At 43.4% G+C, this 20,944-nt stretch overlaps 1 protein-coding gene across 2 annotated transcripts in view; it reads right to left on the bottom strand.

Annotated features, from left to right (window-relative positions):
* COPS4 (COP9 signalosome subunit 4) overlaps window positions 1–4,000 on the bottom strand; it is a 39,350-nt gene extending 35,350 nt beyond the window's left edge. The window contains exon 1 of one of the 2 annotated variants that reach the window (XM_010845948.1): window positions 3,806–4,000. In XM_010845948.1, the coding sequence (XP_010844250.1) occupies window positions 3,806–3,879 (74 nt within the window). In that variant the 5' untranslated portion in view covers window positions 3,880–4,000. The remainder of the gene's footprint in view (window positions 1–3,805) is intronic. The other variant, XM_010845947.1, reaches the window with a different exon arrangement.
* Between the last annotated feature and the right edge of the window lie 16,944 nt (window positions 4,001–20,944).

The raw sequence follows: 20,944 nt of genomic DNA, 5'->3' as shown, positions 1-20,944 counted from the left end.
GAGACATTACTTTGCCAACAAAGGTCCATCTAGTCAAGGCTATGGTTGTTCCTGTGGTCATGTATGGATGTGAGAGTTGGACTGTGAAGAAGGCTGAGTGCCGAAGAATTGATGCTTTTGAAATGTGGTGTTGGAGAAGCTGCTTGAGAGTCCCTTGGACTGCAAGGAGATCCAACCAGTCCATTCTGAAGGAGATCAGCCCTGGGATTTCTTTGGAAGGAATGATGCTAAAGCTGAAACTCCAGTACTTTGGCCACCTCATGTGAAGAGCTGACTCATTGGAAAAGACCCTGATGCTCGGAGGGATTGGGGGCAGGAGGAGAAGGGGACGACAGAGGATGAGATGGCTGGATGGCATCACTGACTCGATGGACGTGAGTCTCAGTGAACTCCGGAGTTGGTGATGGACAGGGAGGCCTGGCATGCTGTGATTCATGGGGTTGCGAACAGTCGGACATGACTGAGCGACTGAACTGAACTGAACCTGCCTTTGGGGCATGTGTGTGTATAGTGTATGTAAGGTGTGTGTCTGTGTAATCTGAGCTGTGTGTGTGTGGGGGGCAACTAAAAGAGCCCCCATTCTCTTCTTTCTCCAGGTTAACAGTTTTTTTGTAAAATGAAATGTTTCGATTTCAAAGGCCTGATATCTTCCTCTGGGTACCCTCCATCCCACAGAACTGGGGGTGGGGTGGGCAGGGTCATATCTGTATAACATTGACTCAGCAAAGACCTTAAATCCATGACCTCAAACCTGCCCTCAGAGAAGTAACAATCTAGTCGGAAAAGCAGGGAAGTTAAAAGACAAAACAATGATGTGCTATCCTAGAGGTAAACACAGGATGCCACTGGGCAGAGGAAGAGCAAATAACCGAGTCCTCGATGTGATGATGGTTGTTCTCAGAAGCTTTATGGAAGAAATAACATCTGAACTGAATTCTGAAGAACCACATAGGTTTTAGCCAAGTGAATAAGCTAGCACAACAAATGCCCTCTCTCAAGGATTTTCTCTTATGAAACTTGTATGAGATAATCAACACAATGCATATGTACAAAAGCAGCATATATAATTTGCAAAATTGCTTCTCATATAGCCGATTTTTTATATCAATTTTAAACTGCTATTATTTCACAGTTATGGCAAAGTATTTCTAATTGAAGTTTTGACAAGAAAAGCAGTGTAGTCTGCCGGGTTAAAAATTAGCTTTTTAGAGTACAGAAACCTGGTTTCAAATATAAACTCTACACCTTTCCAGCTATTTACTGAGTCAAGCAATATTTATTGAATACCTACTCATAGATATTCTGTAAATTGCTGGTAATTCAGCAATATTTCAAAAAGGAATTTATTCCATTATTTCTTAATATGGACTCCTCTGTTGCATGCATGCATGCTAAGTTGCTTCAGTCGTGACCGACTCTGTGTGACCCCATGGACAGCAGCCCACCAGGTTCCTCTGCCCACGGAATTCTCCAGGCAAGAATACTGGAGTGGGTTGCCATTTCCTTCTCCAATTTAATTGCTAAGTCACGTCTAACTCTTTGGAACCCTAGGGACCATAGCCCACCAGGCCCCTCTGTCCATGGGATTTCCCAGGCAAGAATACCGGAGTGGGTTGCCATTTCCTTCTCCACCTTTGTTACTCCGCTCCTAATACAAACCCTAAAACCACTGGTATAAGAGTATTTCTCTCATAGAGCATGTAGCTGGCAGAACTGTTTTCTTGTGAAAATAAATATGACATATTCTTGCCCAGACAGGACCAGATATGTACCTACAGGCAAGGCCAAGACTTTCCTTAAGAAGCACTGGCTATCAGTTATCAAGTACTTTATTCCATTTAATCTTCACAATAATCCGTGTACTAGACTCTTACAATAATAGCATCCAATTACCTCCTCCTAACCAGGCCCCTCTGCAATGTAACCTGGCCCCTCTTCCCATAGAGGTAGATTGCATTTCCTCTAGCCTTGAATCCAGCCTGGTCTTGGGACTTACTCTGACCAGTGCTTGAGACCTGATATTGTGAGACTTCCAAGGGTAGCCTTAAGAGGCCTTGCCAGCTTCTTCTTTCACCCCCTTGAAACCTTCTTAAGGCCTTGAAGGAGAGACAGTGTGCAGAAAGAGAGACCCAGCCAACAGCTACATGTGTATGCAAGTCCATTTTAGCCCTCCCAACCCCAGCTGAGCTGCAGGATGACTGCACTTGCATGAGTAGGCCCAGACAAGACCAGCAAAACGACCTATTTGATCTAAAGCATATTGAGAAATTATACTTCTTTTACACCACTAAGTTTTTGATTTGTTACAGAGCAGTAAATAACTGACGCACCCAATAAGGCAGATACTGTTGTTTATCTGCAATTCAGAGCTGAGGAAGTAAATGCTTAGCTTAAGTTTCAGAATTCTACAAATACGTGAAAACTATATCTCTTCTGATAACTAACACACTTATCTTTTTTTTAACAAAACAAAAAGGAAAGCAAACATGGAAAAAAATATATAAGTTTTACTTTTATCCAAATCTATCAAAATTACATGTAAAAAGAATTGAGCAGTGAGACATATTCAATTTATTTCCAACCCAGGGATTAAGTCAATATGTACTTACCAGCTTCTTAATAATAATAATAGTAAGGAGGACAATCCTGTGGCTCTTTCTAAGTGTCAGGTACTGTTCTAGGTGCATATACACACTCTATTTTGTCCTCAGAAAGAATAATTATCTTATAATTATCCCATCTTCCTGAGAGGGAAATTTCCCCACAAAGTAGTTAAGCCCAAGAGCACTGCTAAATTTCCCACTGATATACTGGATTACATTTACTAGCAGACAAAATGCATTACAGCCTACATAAAACAAAGTCAATGTTTCAATGGCCAGGTTAAAACAGGTGTAGCCTGTTAAAATGGATCGACCTGATCTTAGCTGTCAAATGTAAATAGGATCAATTTGAGAAGCACACTTGAAACAGAATTACCAAAAAAAAAAAATAATAATAATAATAGTGCTGTGAAATCTACAAAGAGGAAACAGACATCTATCTATCTCCCTATCTATCTATCTAGATGTAATTAACACTGTTGAATAACTGGCTGCAGGGCAGGCACAAATCACAAATTTAAGTTGGAGTGGACTTAACCCTTCTACATAAATTCCGACAAAATTTCTAATCATCTGTTTAAAATTCTGCAAACATCACTACTCTAGACGTCCTGACCCACGTTGTGGTGACATTCCTCCATGCCCTTCTTCAGAGTTGGTGGCGAGGAGAGAGAGTACCCAAAACACAACCCACAGAAGATGGTTCAAGTAGTTCTGGACGTCATGATAGCGGCCATACCTGCTCAGCCCCCGTCAGCCTCAAGAAGCCATCTCCCCGGAAAACTCTAAACCAAGGTTCCAGTCAAAGAGAAAAAAACGGGCGAAGAAAAGGCAAACAGAGGCCAGAATTCGGTGTGAGAGGCCGGCCAGTGATTGGGAAGGGGCACCGGGGAAGGTTTAGAAGGCCATGGGAGCAGTCGTCCCACAGACCGCGCTTCTAGAATCTTTAGAGAACGGAAAGGATGCCATCAAGGGCTGAAAAAGTTGACAGCCACTCCAGATCTATGGTCCTGAGCGCTCCCTGCACAAGGTCCCCTCCAGTTTTCTGCTGCTCCCAACATCTGCCTCCACGACCGACCTCAGGCCCGCCCCCTTGATCTTCAGGCCCGCTCCTAGCTTCACATCCGAAAGCCGCCGTCAATCCAAGGAGAACAAGTCTCTGGCTTGCTTCTCCACCTCCCAGGCCCCCGGGAAATACTCACTTGCCCGCCAGATCTTTATGAGAGCCGCTCGAATTCATGAGCTGGGCCAAATCCTGTCGCACGGCTGCCGCCATCTTTCTCCCAGCTCGGCGGAGGCTGCGGGGCCTCTCGCGGCCGAAAGAAACCGAGTGTAGTCCTCCAGAGTGCGGCTAGAGGGAACCCGAGATGCCACAGAGTAGCGCCTGTGTAGGCCAGACCGCCGAGTATGGGCGCCTGCGTTAGGTCCGCCTCCAAGGTTGATTGACGCGAAGCTCCACTCCTCAAATCCTAGGCCCGCCCGGGCTTCTCTTACAGGCTCCGGCTCACGCGCTCCCACTTCGGATTGGCGGATGAACTCCAAGGGACTGTGTCGCTTGTGCAACCCCAGTAAGTGCCCGATTCGCAAAACTTCGGGATTTTCGTCAAGTTCCGTATCTCATGTCTGTAGTTTACCATCCCTTGTTCTTTAAGTCTGCACTTAAACTACCCAAGGTAAAGAACGAGGTTTTTTTGTTTACAATTCACCACAGACCGGTACTTTTGTAAAGTACAATAAAAAATGTCCCCATTCCCTTCCTACTCTGCGTCTGTATATAGATTGATCATACATCTCAGTTTGTCCAGGACAGTGCCATTTTCCATCTGTCGTCCTGGAGTAATTGTTAATAACATGCCCTTTCACTCTGGAAACTGTTCCATTTGGATGACAAATTATATGATCGCCTTACCTTAATACGTAATTGTATTTATGTATTTATATAGGAGTGCACATTTCTACAGCCTTGCCTACAAAGGGTGTTAAACTTTTGAATTTTTGCCGCTTTATATGTGAAAAAGAACATGTTCCCCATTTGGGGAAGGGGAAAGAAAAGTCCAGAACAAGGAAATCCTTTGAGAAAGTAATGTGGCGATTTGTTGTCGTTATTGTTGTTCTGTCGCTCAGTCGTGTCCAAATCTTTGCGACCCCATGGACTGCAGCAAGCCAGGCTTTCCTGTCCTTCACTACCGGTTGAGATGTCCCTCCGTAGTTAAAAACAGTGAGATCTCCATGCCTGGCAACTGTGAGTCTGGATATTTAGTTTCCTTTTGCCTGGCACAAAGGAAAGGATGGTTTTGGAGAGTCAACCAGCAGTCTCCACTACCGTTTGTTCCTCTGATCATAATACAATATCTGTGTGTATCCTTCTTACGGTAGGAGACTCAACCCTAAAGAAGAAAGTTCAAGTTCCCACTCAGTGTTTGTAGCAGCTTAAAATCCAGGATGTCTGATAATGTTCAACCCTCTCCAAAAGTTTGGATGTAATTGTTCATGGTCCAGACATATATACACTATAGAACAAATTATCTGCCTCAGGCCCAAACATGTAATACAAAACAATAGAGGAGGAAGGACAGAAGGAATAGGATAACTACAGTTCCAGAAAAGTAAGAGTGGGAAGCACAGTAGTTACTTGTCCACAGCAATGGTAGAATCCTGCCCAGGAATTATGAACACCCACTACAGTTGTTATACCTGCATGGTGGTTGGACACCATGGTTAGTACTGCATTTTGAGAGGATAATTGCATTGTTCATTGTATTTGGTGGACCCCAGCTTTGCGTTCTAAATACAAGTTAACTGGATGTTGGAGGGTATTCCCTCTCTAGGGGAACGCTTTAGGACTTGAACAGGCGAGGGCATTTGTAGACCAGGTTTTTCAGTGAGCTTTTTTTAAACATAATGTCATTGAATATTCAGTAAACTCTGCTTCCTTTACAGACAGTTTCAGGTGCCAATAAACATACTCAAAGTTGTTTTTGAAGTGAGGTGTTAATTGCTCAGTCATGTCCAGCTCTTTGTGATCCCATGGACTATAGCCCACCAGGCTCCTCTGTCCATGGTATTCTCTAGGCAAGAATACTGGAGTGGGTTGCCATTTCCTTCTCCAGGGGATTCTCCCGACTCAGGGATTGAACCCAGGTCTCTTGCATTGTAGGCAAATTCTTTACTGTCTGAGCCACCAGGGAAGCTCCTAAAGTTTTTTTTTTTTTTAAGTGGTCATTAAATCTGCCCTATATCCTGACTTCCATATGCAACCCATTCTTAACATCTTAATGATGGCATCCTTGAAATCATCTGAAAGAAAAAGCTTAAGTGAGAAGAGAACTCTTATTAGTTTGATTTTTGCTTCAGTGTATCTTTCCTTTCTCTTTTTATTTATGTGTGTTTGCCAAAAAAATCACATTGGGCTCTGAGAAATCTCTAGGCTAAGTTTTCTCTCCTGTAATTTAGGGTTACACAAGCCATCAACTTTTTCAACTTAGTGAAGCTCCAGAATTTCCAGACATTCTGTTCTCTATCTACCCTGACTTCCAACTTTACGTGTAGTACCTTATGCGTGCGTGCTCAGTTACCCCTGACTCTTTGCTGCCCCATGGGCTGTAGTTCTCCAGGCTCCTCTGCCCGTGGAATTTTCCAGGCAAGAAATACTGGAGTTGGGTTTCATTTACTACTCTAGGGGATCTTCCTAATCCAGTGATTGAACTTGAATCTCTTGTGTCTCCTGCACTGGCAGGCAGATTCTTTCCCACTAGCGCCACCTGGGAAACTCTTGTAATACCTTGCTGAAAAATAAAAGCAGCAGGCACATACCTAAAGTGGCTCTTTTCAAGGTATCTCCACTAGACCTACAAGCTAGGGAGGGAGGTTCTCTGCCTTTCTAGTTATTGTAGGCAGCAGTTTTACTAAAACTTTTTGATGTGACAAAGCCTCCCTTTCCGAATTATTACGCATGCTCAACTTCTAAGAGAATACTACATAGTTTTAGGTTTGGTTATAGCAACGAGAAAAACAAACCTGGGTGGCACTGAGAATTTTTCCCTCCCTTACTTCAGTTGCTTAACAAGAAACTAGCTGGGCACCTCTGAGTCATGGGAAGTGCACAAATCCTAGTTCTTTTAACTAGGTCAAACCTTGGGTCCCAGTCCCAACTTAACTGAGTCAAAATTGTCATGTTGACAAAATTCCTCTAGTAATTGTTACACATTAAATTTGAGTAGCACTGCTTTAGCAGATGTCACCACTAGTAGAGCTCTTCTCATTAAACCCTTATTTAATAAGGCCATTTCCCTGGTCAGACATCTCCTGTTTTCACATAATCACCTCTTAATAGATGGTCTCTTCCTCCTTACAGTTCCCCTACAGATATGCAAAGAAGGCTATCCTAGGGTCCTTTTCCTGGCACATCTTCCACTCTGCGTCTTGTGTGCCCAGCTCAAATATGCCTTGCTGTAGAAGTAATAATAATAATTAAAAAAAAAAAAGAATAGGGTGAGTGCATATATTCTGCTATTTTCTGAGCACTGAAAGTGAAGCCGCTCAGTCGAGTCCGACTCTTTGCGATCCCGTGGACTGTAGCCTACCAGGTTTCTCTGTCCATGGGATTCTCCAGGCAAGAATACTGGAATGGGTTTCCATTTCCTTCTCCAGGGGATCTTCCCGACCCAGAGATCGAACCCAGGTCTCCCGCATTGGAGGCAGATGCTTTTAACCTCTGAGCCACCAGGAAAGCTCTAAATCCGTTCCATATGTTCTTGGTACTATTATCAATATTGTTCTAGAGTTATCTTGTGTTTCCCAGACTAGTCCCTGAATCAGCCATTTCTCCAAGAAGGCCTTGTTCCTTTTTTTTTTTAATCTTTTAAATTTTTTATTTTTATTTTTTTTAATACCAAAAACAATTTGTTTTGGGGTATGGCCAACTAACAATGCTGTGATAGTTTCAGGTGAACAGCCTTTTATGTTTGAAAGTCAGTTTTCTTAGATATAATCAACCTTGGCTCACTTTTCTTTAGACTGTTAAGTGTGATACTCTATTTTCCTGGGGAATAAAGCATTGCTGAAAAATACCTCATGAGAGTCTAATTTTCTTTTCTTGTAAATGACCTACATTTTTTTTAACCTAGATGTCCCCCAATTTATCTTCCTCTCACATTAAGTAATTTTACTAGACTGGGTGTTGTTGTTGGTCATTTTGGGTCATTCTCAGGTACACAGTACACTCTTCTAATACATAGTTTCAATTTCTTTTCAACATCCTTGTCTTTCATTATAATTTCTTATACTTGCTGTATTCCTTTGGTTTCTTTCTTCAGAAACTACTATATCTCTATGTTAAATCTGAAGAGCTACCTATTTTTAATACTAGTCACCTTTCCTCAAAATCTTTTTATTCTTCTTATTTTTAAAAATTTCATCCTTTTCACTCTCTCTGTCTCTTAAGGCACTATTTTTTTATTTTAATGTACTCCTGGTTTCCTCCTAGTCTTCATTTCAAAAATTATATTTTTATTTCTAATTCTTTCCCGAGTTCCACCACTCATTCTGGGTGTTTCTAATTTTATGATGTTACCCCATCACGTCCTCTATTGTTTTCTTTTCAATTTCACTCATGAAAAAAGTGTATGAAGGCTTAAAAAATGTATATCATCTTCTTTTCAGTTTGACTACTGATTACCCTCCCCAGCATGAGTATGGGCAAGCTCTGGGAGTTGATAAAGGACAGGGAAGCCTGGTGTGTTGAAGTCCATGGGGTCGCAAAGAGTTGGACACGACTGAGCGACTGAACTGAAATGTCTTCCCTCTTCTGACATTCACTATCAAACACTTTTTCTTCAGTAATATATGAGAATATATTTTCATATTTCCTTCCTTTTAGACACTTTAGTACCCCATTGCCTCTTTGTGGTGGTGGTGGTTTAGTTACTCAGTCCTATCTGACTCTTATGACCCCATGGACTGTAGTCTACCAGGCTCCTCTGTCCATGGGTTTCTCCAGGCAAGAATACTGAAGTGGGTTGCTATGGCCTCCTCCAGGGGATCTTCCTGACCCAGAGATCAAACTCAAGTCTCATGCATTGCAGGCAGATTCTTAACTGGCTGAGCCACCGGGGAAGCCCTCATTGCCTCTTTATTACACCTCAAGAAGTGGGACTCTTAAAGTATTTTTATTTCTACCCTCTTCAGTCCTAGTGGAAACCTTCAGAACATACAGTATTTATTTCTGCCCCTTCCACTTCCATTGCATTCCTAGGTTTCACTGAGAAAAGTTGGTGCTTTTGTTCTATTCCACCAAATATTTTGTTTTCCTTTGCACTGTCTCTTCTATTCAAGGAATCCTTAATCTACCACTTGTGTTATAATTCCCAGTTACATTGTCATTATTCACTTGTACTACTATATAAATTCAAAGTGAATTACTCACCAAATTTCCTTTCTCTTCATCTTCCTTGTCTTGTTATGAGGTCTCTCTTCTGATTGTTTTGTTGTTTGGTAGTGTTTACTCTGAAGCGGTCCCTCAGATATTGTGCTTGGGTAACAAAACTTATGAATCTGTGCATATTCATAAATATTTATCATCCTGACATTTAAATGGAACTTGGGCTGAGTTGCTGTTCTTTTCCCTCAGTGATCTGTAGATGGTATTCCGCACAGTCTTCTAGCTTGCAGGATTTCAGGTAAGATCAGTGCAGCGGCGCTAGTGGAAAAGAACCTGCCTGCCAATGCAGGAGATGTAAGAGATGTGGATTCAATCCCTGGGTTGGGAAGATCCCCTGGAAGAGGGCACAGCAATGCACTCCAGTATTCTTGCCTGTAGAATCTCATGGACAGAGGAGCCTGGAGGGCTACAATCCATAGGGTTGCAAAGAGTCGGACACGACTGAGCATGCATGCATGCACCAATGCAGTGGTTTCGCTCTCTCTCTTTCCTGCTCCCTCTCTTTTTCTTTCTCCTTCCTTTACCCCCTCCCTCCTCCATTCTCTATCTCCCCTTTTTTTCTCTTTCTTTATTCTCTTTGAGAGACTAAATAGGCAAACAGGCAGTGGCAAGACCATATATTAAAATAAAACTCTTGACCCATAGTCTACAGCATCTGGACCAAGAAATCAATTCACCATCTGCATCAACCATTACAGGATCCAAACAGCAGCTCCTGTAACCTTCAGTCCCAAATAGTCACCACTTGATCAATAACTACCAGATTCCTGAATTTTTGCTCCCAGTTGTAACTTCAGTTCAATTCAGTCACTCAGTGGGGCCCGACTCTTTGCGACCCCAGGGACTGCAGCACACCACGCCTCTCTGTTCATCACTAACTCCCAGAGCTTGCTCAAGCTCACGTCCATGGAGTCGGTGATGCCATCCAACCAACTCATCCTCTGTCATCCCTGTCTCCTGCCGCCTTCAGTCTTCCCTAGGATCAAGGTCTTTTCCAATGAGTCAGTTCTTCGCAAAAGGTGGCCAAGGTATTGGAACCTCAGCTATAACTTAAGACCAACCAAGGAGAGCTAAATATGCCCCACCTAATGATTCACATGATACCTCCCTTCAAGTTAGGCTGCTGGCAGCCTCCTCATGTCCACAGCTTCATGTCAGGGCACACCTGAATTCCCTTTTTTCCACTGTAAAGATGCCTGCCTTTGACTCAGACACAAGTGATGGTGACCACCTCCCTTGATATAGAAAGCTCTAAATAAATAGCTTTTGCTTGTTGTCATTTGGTTGCTCCCTGTTTCCACACTTCCTTCCTGCGTTTTCTTCCCAGTACCTTGTCTCCCTCTCCTCCACCCCTTATCCTCCTCATTGTTCTTCTTTCTTTTTTCATCTTTTTGTAGGAAGCTTTTAAAATCTTTTCTTAACAGGAATTTCCCTCAAATGTGCTTGGGTGTGTCTTTTCCCACTGATCTTAGTTGAAACTCAGTGATTCTTTTATCTGTAGATGCAAATCTGTCTTTAGGGAAATTTTCTAGTATCATCTGTTTAATATTACTTCTCTCTTTTTTTTATCATTTCCTTTCTTTCCTTCTGAAACTGTAACTAGTCATATATGACAGATCGCTTGGGTATCTCTTCAAAGTGATTTGCCTTTTTCATTGTAATTTCTCTCCTTATATTTTTGCTTTGTTTTGAGTTTTCTCTTCCACTTTTTTGGCTGCTTAGCAAGATTCAGTTTTCCTTCAATATATCTTTGATGTTATATCTTAAAAATCATGATTTTTATGTGGATAAAATTTTGTGTAAAAATGTTATAGCTGCTTTAATTGTAATAGTGCCAAGGACAGAAATGGTAAGGACCTAACAGAAGCAGAGGATATTATGAAGAGGTGGCAAGAATACACAGAAGAACTATACAAAAAAGATCTTCATGACCCAGATAACCACAATGGTGTGATCACTCACCTAGAGCCAGACATCCTGGAATGTGAAGCCAAGTGGGCCTTAGAAAGCATCACTACGAACAAAGCTAGTGGAGGTGATGGAATTCCAGCTGAGTTATTTCAGATCCTAAAAGATGATGCACTGAAAGTGTTGCAGATCAATATGCCAGCAAATTTGGAAAACTCAGCAGTGGCCACAGGACTGGAAAAGGTCAGTTTTCATTCCAATCCCAAAGAAAGGGAACGCCAAAGAATGTTCAAACTACCACACAATTGCACTCATCACACACGCTAGCAAAGTAATGCTGAAAATTCTCCAAGCTAGGCTTCAATAGTATGTGAACCAAGAAATTCCAGATGTTCAAGCTTGGTTTAGAAAAGGCAGGGGAACCAGAGATTAAATGGCCAGCATCCATTGGATCATAGAAAAAGCAAGAGAATTCCAGAAAAACATCTACTTCTGCTTCATTGACTACTCTAAGGCTTTGACTGTGTGGATCACAACAAACTGTGGCAAATTCTTCAAGAGATGGGAATTTCCTACCTGCCTTACCTACCTCCTCTGAAACCTGTATGCAGGTCAAGAAGCAACGATTAGAACTGGACATGGAACAACGGACTGGTTCCAAATTGGGAAAGGAGTACATCAAGGCTGTATATTGTCACCCTGCTTACTTAACTTATATGCAGAGTACATCATGCAAAATGCCAGGCTGGATGAAGCACAAGCTGGAATCAAGATTGCTGGAAGAAATATCAATAACCTCAGATATACAGATGACACCACCCTTATGGCAGAAAGTGAAGACAAACTCGAGTCTTTTGATAAAAGTGAAAGAGGAGAGTGAAAAGGTTGGCTTAAAGCTCAACATTCATAAAACTAAGATCATGGCATCTGGTCCCATCACTTCATGGCAAATAGATGGGGAAACAGTGGAAACAGTGGCAGACTTTATTTTTTGGGGCTCCAAAATCACTGCAGATGGTGATTACAGCCATGAAATTAAAAGACGCTTACTCCTTGGAAGGAAAGTTATGACCAACCTAAACAGCATATTAAAAAGCAGAGACATTACTTTGCCAACAAAGGTCTGTCTAGTAAAAGCTATGGTTTTCCCAGTAGTCATGTATGGATGTGAGAGTTGGACTATAAAGAAAGCTGAGCATCAAAGAATTGATGCTTTTGAACTGTGGTGTTGGAGAAGCTGCTTGAGAGTCCCCTGGACTGTAAGGAGATCAAACCAGTCAATCCTGAATATTCATTGGAGGGACTGATGCTGAAGCTGAAGCTGCAATACTTTTGCCACCTGATGCAAATAGCTGACTCATTAGAAAAGACCCTGATGCTGGGAAAGATTGAAGGCAGGAGAAGGGGATGACAGAGGATGAGATGGTTGGATGGCATCACTGACTCAATGGACGTGAGTTGGAGCAAACTCTGGGAGTTGGTGATGGACAGGGAAGCCTGGTGTGCTGCAGTCCATGGGGTCAAAAAGTTGACACGACTGAGGGACTGAACAATGACAACAAGGTGAAAACAAAAAACACATCATCAAGAAAGTGGGTAAACAAAGTGTGGTATATTCATCCAGTACAATACTACTCAGCATTGAAAAGGAAAAGCTACAGATATAGGCAACAACATAAATGAATCTCAGAAACAATATGCTGAGTGAAAGAAGCCAGACATTAAAAAAAATGCATGTAATATGGTTTCATCTATATGAAGTTCTGAATTCGGAAAAACTAATCTATGATAAGAGAGAATCAGAAAGTGCTTAAAAAGAAGAAAGTGGAGAAGGGTAGGAATTTACTGGGAGATAACAAGAGGTGTAAGTGATGGGAATGTTCCGTATGTTGATAGGTGTGTGGGTTACATGAAGTGTATGGATTTATCAAGTTTTATCAGACTGTACACTTAAGATCTGTGCATTTCGCTAAGTGTTACACCTTAATTATAAAAGGGAACAAAGTCACGCTTTTTGTTCCATAATCTTGTGTGTATGTATTGAATTTAGCCTTCTTGGGTGCTTTTATGTGTTTTTATGTTTATGGTTTAAGTTGTCTTCTGCCTTCTCTCGTGGTTTCAAAGGCTATGCTCTTAGAGCCTTTGAGGAAGAGATGTTCCAACACAACTGTGTGGCTTCCCCAAAGGTCCTCTGATATCAAGATAACCAACAGATCCTCTAAACAGTAGTGCCCGGGTAGGTCTTATCATTCCACCAGGAGGTCCATAGATGTTCACAGGCTACACTCTCTTTACTATCCAGTTGTTCCAATCTTCCTTGCTTTCTGTCTCTATACTCACTGTAACCTGAGGCTTTATTTGTGCCACCTAATGCCCGCCATGTCTGTCTGCTGGTTCCCCTGTGTTAATGTTTCAAGCGGAGTCATATGGTTGAAGTGGGTGAAAGAGATGTGCTAGCCTGATTGTTTTTTGTAAGCCACCCAGTACCCAGAACTGTGTGCTTTGTATTACGTAATCACTCAAAAAATACTTGTTGAGTAAAGTTGCCACCTGTTGGATGGCAGTACAGTTGGATACAGACTTCCCTGGTGGCCCAGTGCTTAAGACTTTGTCTTCCAATGCAAAGGGTGTGGGTTCAATCCCTGGTCGGGGAGGTAAGATCCCACATGTTTGGTAGCCAAAAAACCAAAACATAAAACATAAGCAATATTGTAACAAATTCAATAAAGACTTTAAAAGTGGTCCACATCAAAAAATCTTTTCAAAAAGAACATAGTTGGATAAATAGGAGACTCAGAGCATCCCAGCATCATAGAATGTGCTAGTGTTTCCATCAAAATCTCCCTTCCCTGGGGGCATTAAAATCAAGGAGTAGACAAATCCAAAGCTGAGTAGGAACTCATGTTGGGAAGGTGAAGATGATGATCCGAATCTGCCACCAACCGTGGCAGCAACCGGAAGCAGATATTCAACATGTGTTGTAAAGCACGAGGTCTGTGGGCTACTAAGACAAATAGGAAGGGATGGGCTGAGAGAATAAGCAGAAGGATTGTCCTCGGAAAAGCTGTGTAAGCTTTGCAGTCCAACAATAGAGACCCTCAGACCCCCTTAATAAAATAACACCTGGAGGACTTCCAGCTTCTGTTTAGCTGGAGAGAGCTGAAAAAAGCATTGCTCCCTCCATACAACAGTAATCTAGGTAACCTAAAGAATCATAGATTTTTTTAAGCCACTCTAAAAGCTGAGGACATAGAGCAATTCATGACCTGAAATCTCCGGAAAGACAGGTGCTTCTAAATGCAGAGGGGAGGCAGGCACCGTGTCACCTGTGGGAGAGTATGGGCAAGAAGATGGGGCAGCCATACAAAGAGGGAGGTAGAATTCTGCTGAATTTTTAAATACATTGCTAGTGACTAATGCAGACTGGGGCTTCCCAGGTGGCGTTAGCGGTAGAGAACCTGCCTGCCAATGCAGGAAACATAAGAGGTGTGGGTTCGATCCCTGGGTCAGGAAGGTCCCCTGGAGTAGGAAATGGCAACCCACTCCAGTATTCTTGCCTGGAAAATCTCATTGACAGAGGAGCCTGGAGGGCTACAGTCCACGGGGTTGCAAAGAGTTGGACACGACTGAAGCAACTTAGCATGCAGACACAAGTGCAGGTTGGCATGCTTGTAGAACCCCGTGGGAACCACAATCATATAAAGAGTTCATATCCACTCACAGGCTCTTCTCCAGGGACCACCACTGAGCAGCTGAGACAAAGATTGGGGGCAGAGTGGAAGGTAAGGAAAGACTTCTGTGTCCTTCAAGCCCAGCGGAGAGGAGTGGCTGCCATTGCAGGAAAAGCAGGAAGAAACCCAGACCCTCCTCCCGCAGGGAACAGAAGACTTAAACTGAGGGGAGAAGGCAGCAAACCCAGTTTTCTCCAGGAGACGGGTAAAGCCCTACTGCAGCTGGAAAAATGGGAAAAATGAAACAAACAAACAAAAAAATCCCTAAAGCAAAACTTCTAATCCTGAAGAGTGGCCTGGAAACTGTCTATTATTAGAGGTCATAATGCTCAGAGAGGGTCAGGATCCCCAAGACCCAGAGACACAGAGCCTGCCTGAGAATGAACCTGGAACAGGATCACAGAGAAACTGTCTTCCTTCCCCATCACCACAAGCAGCCTGCTGCTAACTGCTACTGCTAAGTCACTTCAGTCGTGTCCGACTGCGTGCGACCCCATAGCTAGCAGCCCACCAGGCTCCACCGTCCCTGAGATTCTCCAGGCAAGAACACTGGAGTGGGTTGCCATTTCCTTCTTCACAAGCAGTCTAGTAAGTACCAAATAGCAAACAGGTTACTGCTGGAAGAAGCGCATGAGCTTAGAGGGACTCCTCTGAGTGGTAGAAGCACAGAAAGCCTAATGGCTGAAAGTGGAACAGTAACACTGAGGGAAAAAAAGCAAAACCCTTTAGAAAAGCAGCCCCAACTCTAAGCAGAAAATAACTTTAGAGGAATGTGAAAATGATGATGCACTGAAGGTAACCATAGCAACACTAAAACCCAAGCCCAGCTCAACTCCTGACTAGAATAACTCAACCTCTTACACTAACAGCTTAGCAGAAAAAAGATGCGTGCCCATTTCCAGGCATATATAATATTTACCTCCATCTCTCCAGTTCACAGCTTCCCTGGTGGCTCAATGGTAAAGAATCTGCCTGCCAATGCAGATGTGGGTTTGATCCCTGGGTTGGGGAACATCCCCTGGAGTAGGAAATGAAAATGCACTCCAGTATTCTTGCCTGGAAAATTCTGTGGAGAGAGGAGCCTGGCAGGCTTCAGTCCATGGGACCACAGACAGTCGGACATGACTGGGGACTAAGCACAGCACAGAAGGGTCACAAATTACGCGATTCAGAAGACAACGGAGTAATATGTTGGCGTGATAAAAGGGAAGGTGTCTGGACCTTACCTTTTAATGGTTTTCCCTTCAGCTGTACCTTTTCTTTGGTGATAGTTCAGTCAACACTATCATTCTAACAAAACAGAAGTGAAAACCCACTGCTCCCCCATAACACCCTCACACCCATCTACACATTGACTTTTCCTTTAATTTACCCCAGCAGTGGTAGATGATGGAACCATTCAGTAATGGTTTCTAAGATTTAACTCAGGGCTTGGGGAGAGCAGAAGGAAATTACACGTGTGTGATGCGGCAAACCTCACACTGGCATTGTGCTCAGGGAAGGTAGGCCTTTCTTCATTTCCTCAGGTAGATCATGGGCGATCTAGGCAGGAGCCTGCAAGCGTTTTCTGTTAAGGGTCAAACTGTATTTTAGATATTGTGAGTCACGTTGTCATCTTTGCTGCTTCTGCTTCTACTTCATCTTCTTTTCCCCCTTTTCCCTTCTTCTTCCATTTACAAGTATAAAAATACAGAAACATTCTTAGCTTGTGGGCCATCAAAAACAGGCCGGATGTGCCCTTGAGACAATTTAATTTGCCAGCCCTGCTCTAGGCCATTTATCGTAACTCCATTTCCTTTTGAGAGTGAATGGTTTAAGACGACCTATGCAGTCTAGGTCTGGCCAGTGCATCGTGATGAGAAGCCTTCCAGGGGACAAGTTTAACCTTGCAACTAAAAAGTGGTGCAGGGGAAGAAATCTCTCTCCCCTGTGGTTAATATTTGTGTGTCGTGTGTGTTATGTGGGTATGGTACTCGGTGGCAGCCACTGGAAGGCAAGCCTCTGAATGAAAACCTTGAGAACTGTGGCACTGCAAGGAGGAATGAGCCAGGAAGTTTAACGATATCTTTTCTCTACTGAATTATCCTAGAGAAGTCTATTTCTATGCTATTTATTTTATGAGCTGTGCAGACAGTTCATGGTGGTCCAATGGTTGGGACTCCACACTCCCAATGCAGGGGCCTGGATTTGATCCCTGATCTGGAAGCTGGGTTCCACATGCTGCAACCAGGAGTTAGCATGCTGCAACTGAAGACCCCTAGTAACTATGACACAGTACAGCCAAATAAATAAGTAAATAATACATAGGGGCAACCCATAAGGACCTACATATAGCACTGGGAACTCTGCTCAATGTTATGTGGCACCTTGGAAGCAAGGGAGTTTGGGGGAGAATGGATACATGTATATATAGGGCTGAGTCCCTTTACTGTCTATCTGAAACTATCACAACATTGTTAATTGGCTATGCTCCAATCCAAAATTAAAAGTTAAAAAAAATGAATGAAATATATCGGCTACTTTTCCTTGGGCTTTCTGTGACTTGCAACTGAAAGCAGATTAGTTACTATAGTCAGTAAGTTATAACTATGTAGCAGATAGCTTTGTGGGTAGCTTTATGAGTTCACCGGCTCCAGGCCAGGGCCAGGTCTAGAATTTTTACAGAGGAAGAACAAAGAATAACAGTTTCATTGGAATAAGGAGGTTAATTCTGTGTAAGCACTGCAATTTACAAAAGATGGAAGGGTCATTTGTCTTTGTCAAAGAAAGGGGGTGTTTTCATGAAGAATATAAAGTATGAAAGTGCTCTGACCTCCTCCCATGCTACACCTGTTTAGGCTGATGTACACTGCATCTTCACATGTACCGCCTCTGCTGGTTGGAATCAATGTTCCCAATTCTTCATTTCCTCTTTGTACTAGTATTTGTAATACATCCATACCCTTTGCAGTACCTCTCACTAGAGTACAAATATATACCCTCCATCTTATTGATGTTGGGCTTGGTTGTAAGACTTGTTTTGGCCAATGGAACATAAGCAGAAGTGACAGTGTGCCCGTTGATTAAAGGGGAGTGTTAGTTGCTCAAGTCTTATCTGACTCTTTGTGACCCCATGGATTGTAGACCCCACCAGGCTCCTCTGTCCGTGGAATTCTCCAGGCAAGAATACTTGAGTGGGTATCCATTCCCTTCTCCAGGGGATCATCCCAACCCAGGGATCTCCTGAATTGCAGGCAGACTCTTTACCATCTGAGCCACCAAGTTAAAGCAGAGGGGTAACCTTTAAAAGGATACCATGTCTCCACTCCATTTTGATGTGTTCCTGTGATCCACTAGGAGAAGAGTGTGCCCTAGGTAGCTAATGCCCTGTTAGCTTGGGCCCAGAATTAAAATATATGGAACCGATGGAAGCCCAACCAAAAGCCTAGGTTCCCACCTGGCCTACCTGAGCCCAGCGATCTAGGCTAAACCAGGAGAAAAATAAATGCTTGTGATTATAAGCCATGAACAATTGTAAGATATTTTATAATTACAACGAGAAGCAAAGACTGCCCTGGGTTTTTCTCAAAGTGAAAGTCACTCAGTCATGTCTGTCTCTTTGCAACCCCATGGACTAGATAGTCCATGGAGTTCTCCAGGCCAGAATACTGGAGTGGGTAGCCATTCCCTTCTCCAGGGGATCTTCCCAATGCAGGGATCAAACCCAGGTCTCCCTCATCGTAGACAGGTTCTTTACCAGCTGAGCCACAATTCTAGTGGTTAAGAATTCCCCTGCCAATGCAGGGAACATCAGTTTGATCCCTGATCCGAGAAGATTCCACATGTTGAGGGGCAACTAAGCCTGTGCACCCCAGCTACTGAACCCCAGCTCTAGAGCCGGTGCTCCACAACTAGAGAGGTCACTGCAACAAGAAGCCATGCATCTCAACTAAAGAGAAGCCCCCACTTGCCACAACTAAAGAAAAGCTCATGCACAGCAACAAAGACCCAGCGCAGCCAAAAATAAACAAATTGAATACTTAAAGAAGGCAACTAAAAAAAACCTCTTCCTAGTTTTTAGTCTTTCTGGAGGCAGACATTTCCTTTTCCCAACTAGATGGAAAGGGGAACATATTCCTTCAAACTCATTAAACTCTTTGTGAATGTATGTTAATTGCTCAGTCATGTCTGACTCTGTGCAACCCCATGGACTGTAGCCTGTCAGGCTCCTTTGTCCTTGGGGTTTCCCAGGCAAGAATACTGGAATGGGTTGCCATTCCCTTCTCCAGGGGATCTTCCTGACCCGGGGTCTGCTGCATTGCAGGCAGATTCTTTACCATTTGAGCCACCAGGGAGGCCTGGAACTCTGTGTCCAAGTCTATATAAGCAAGGCCGAGAAAGAAGAAGCACTTCCCTCTCTCTGTGTGACCCCTTCTTTCACGTTCCCATATCCTGGCTCAATATGTGCCTCCCAGGATGATTGATATTGGCAATATCTACTTCCTCCAAGGGAAAACCCCATTCCTAACCACAGGTATGGTTATAACCTGAACAGGACAACAACCTCAGAACATAACAGAGGAGCCCCTACTTCTATCCTTTGTAGTAGAAAAACAAAAATGACTAATATGGAGGCAAAGGAATCATAAAGCCAGAGGAAAAGTAAATGAACTTTACTTGATATCAACAGATGATCTTAGTGGTTGGTTTTGTTTTTTAGGTGGTTTGACATTATTAATCACATCCTGCACCGTAAGTGAAAAAACCTGGCATGTGTTCAAAGTGATACCCATCTGCATCCGTGAGTCTGAATCGCTTCAGTCGTGTCCAATTCTTTGCGACCCCTGTGGACTGTAGCCCAACAGGCTCCTCTGTCCATGGGATTCTCCAGGCAAGAATAATGGAGTGGGTTGTCATGCGCTCCTCCGGGGAATCTTTCTGACCCGGGGATGGAACCTACAGCTCCTGTGACTCTTGCATTGCAGGTGGATTCTTTACTGCTGATCAGGTATTCTCTGATTACCAGAGAATCCCTGATACTGATCTGCTACTGCTGCTGCTGCTAAGTTGCTTCAGTCGTGTCCGACTCTGTGCGACACCATAGATAGCAGCCCACCAGGCTCCCCTGTCCCTGGGATTCTCCACGCAAGAACACTGGAGTGGGTTGCCATTGCCTTCTCTGATACTGATCTACATTCCCTTATTCCAAACCCTTGCGTAGCAATGTGTTTTGGAATTGAGGATATTTTGAGTTTTAGAGAGCAAGTGCACAAATTTTAAGAACTGTCTTTTTTTTCCTTTTAACACCAACTTTAATGGATAATTTACACGTGTTATAATAAAACACATCCATTGTAAGTATACTCAATGAGTTTAGGCCATGGTATATGCCCTTATACAACCAAGACCACAATTAAGGTCAAACACATTTCCACCACCTCAGAAAGTTCCTTCCAAACTCTTTACTGCTACTGCTAAGTCACTTCAGTTGTGTCCGACTCTGTGCAACCCCATAGACGGCAGCCCACCAGGCTCCCCCGTCTCTGGGATTCTCCAGGCAAGAACACTGGAGTGGGTTGCCATTTCCTTCTCCAATGCATGAAAGTGAAAGTGAAGTCGCTCAGTCGTGTCCGACCCTCATCGACCCCATGGACTGCAGCCTTCCAGGCTCCTCCATCCATGGGATTTTCCAGGCAAGAGTACTGGAGTGGGGTGCCATTGCCTTCTCCGAACTCTTTAGCCTTTATCAAATTCCATAATCAAACACGTTCATATTTCTGCACTGACATATGTATATTCACATGAGATGTTCTGATCAGAGATCAGATCAGATCAGTCGCTCAGCCGTGTCCGACTCTTTGCAATCCCATGAATCGCAGCATGGCCAGGCCTCCCTGTCCATCACCAACTCCCGGAGTTCACTCAGACTCATGTCCATTGAGTCAGTGATGCCATCCAGCCATCTCATCCTCTGTCGTCCCTTCTCCTCCTGCCCCCAATCCCTCCCAGCATCAGAGTCTTTTCCAGTGAGTCAACTCTTTGCATGAGGTGGCCAAAGTACTGGAGTTTCAGCTTTAGCATCATTCCTTCCAAAGAAATCCCAGGGCTGATCTCCTTCAGAATGGACTGGTTGGATCTCCTTGCAGTCCAAGGGACTCTCAAGAGTCTTCTCCAGCATCACAGTTCTAAAGCATCAATTCTTCAGCACTCAGCCTTCTTCACAGTCCAACTCTCACATCCATACATGACCACAGGAAAAACCATAGCCTTGACTAGGCGGACCT

The sequence above is a fragment of the Bison bison genome, unplaced genomic scaffold (genome assembly GCF_000754665.1).
Source record: "Bison bison bison isolate TAMUID 2011002044 unplaced genomic scaffold, Bison_UMD1.0 scf7180017864228, whole genome shotgun sequence".
Taxonomy (NCBI): domain Eukaryota; kingdom Metazoa; phylum Chordata; class Mammalia; order Artiodactyla; family Bovidae; genus Bison; species Bison bison.
The sequence above is the reverse complement of the archived record's forward strand: the minus strand, read 5'-3'. Positions and strand labels throughout refer to the sequence as shown.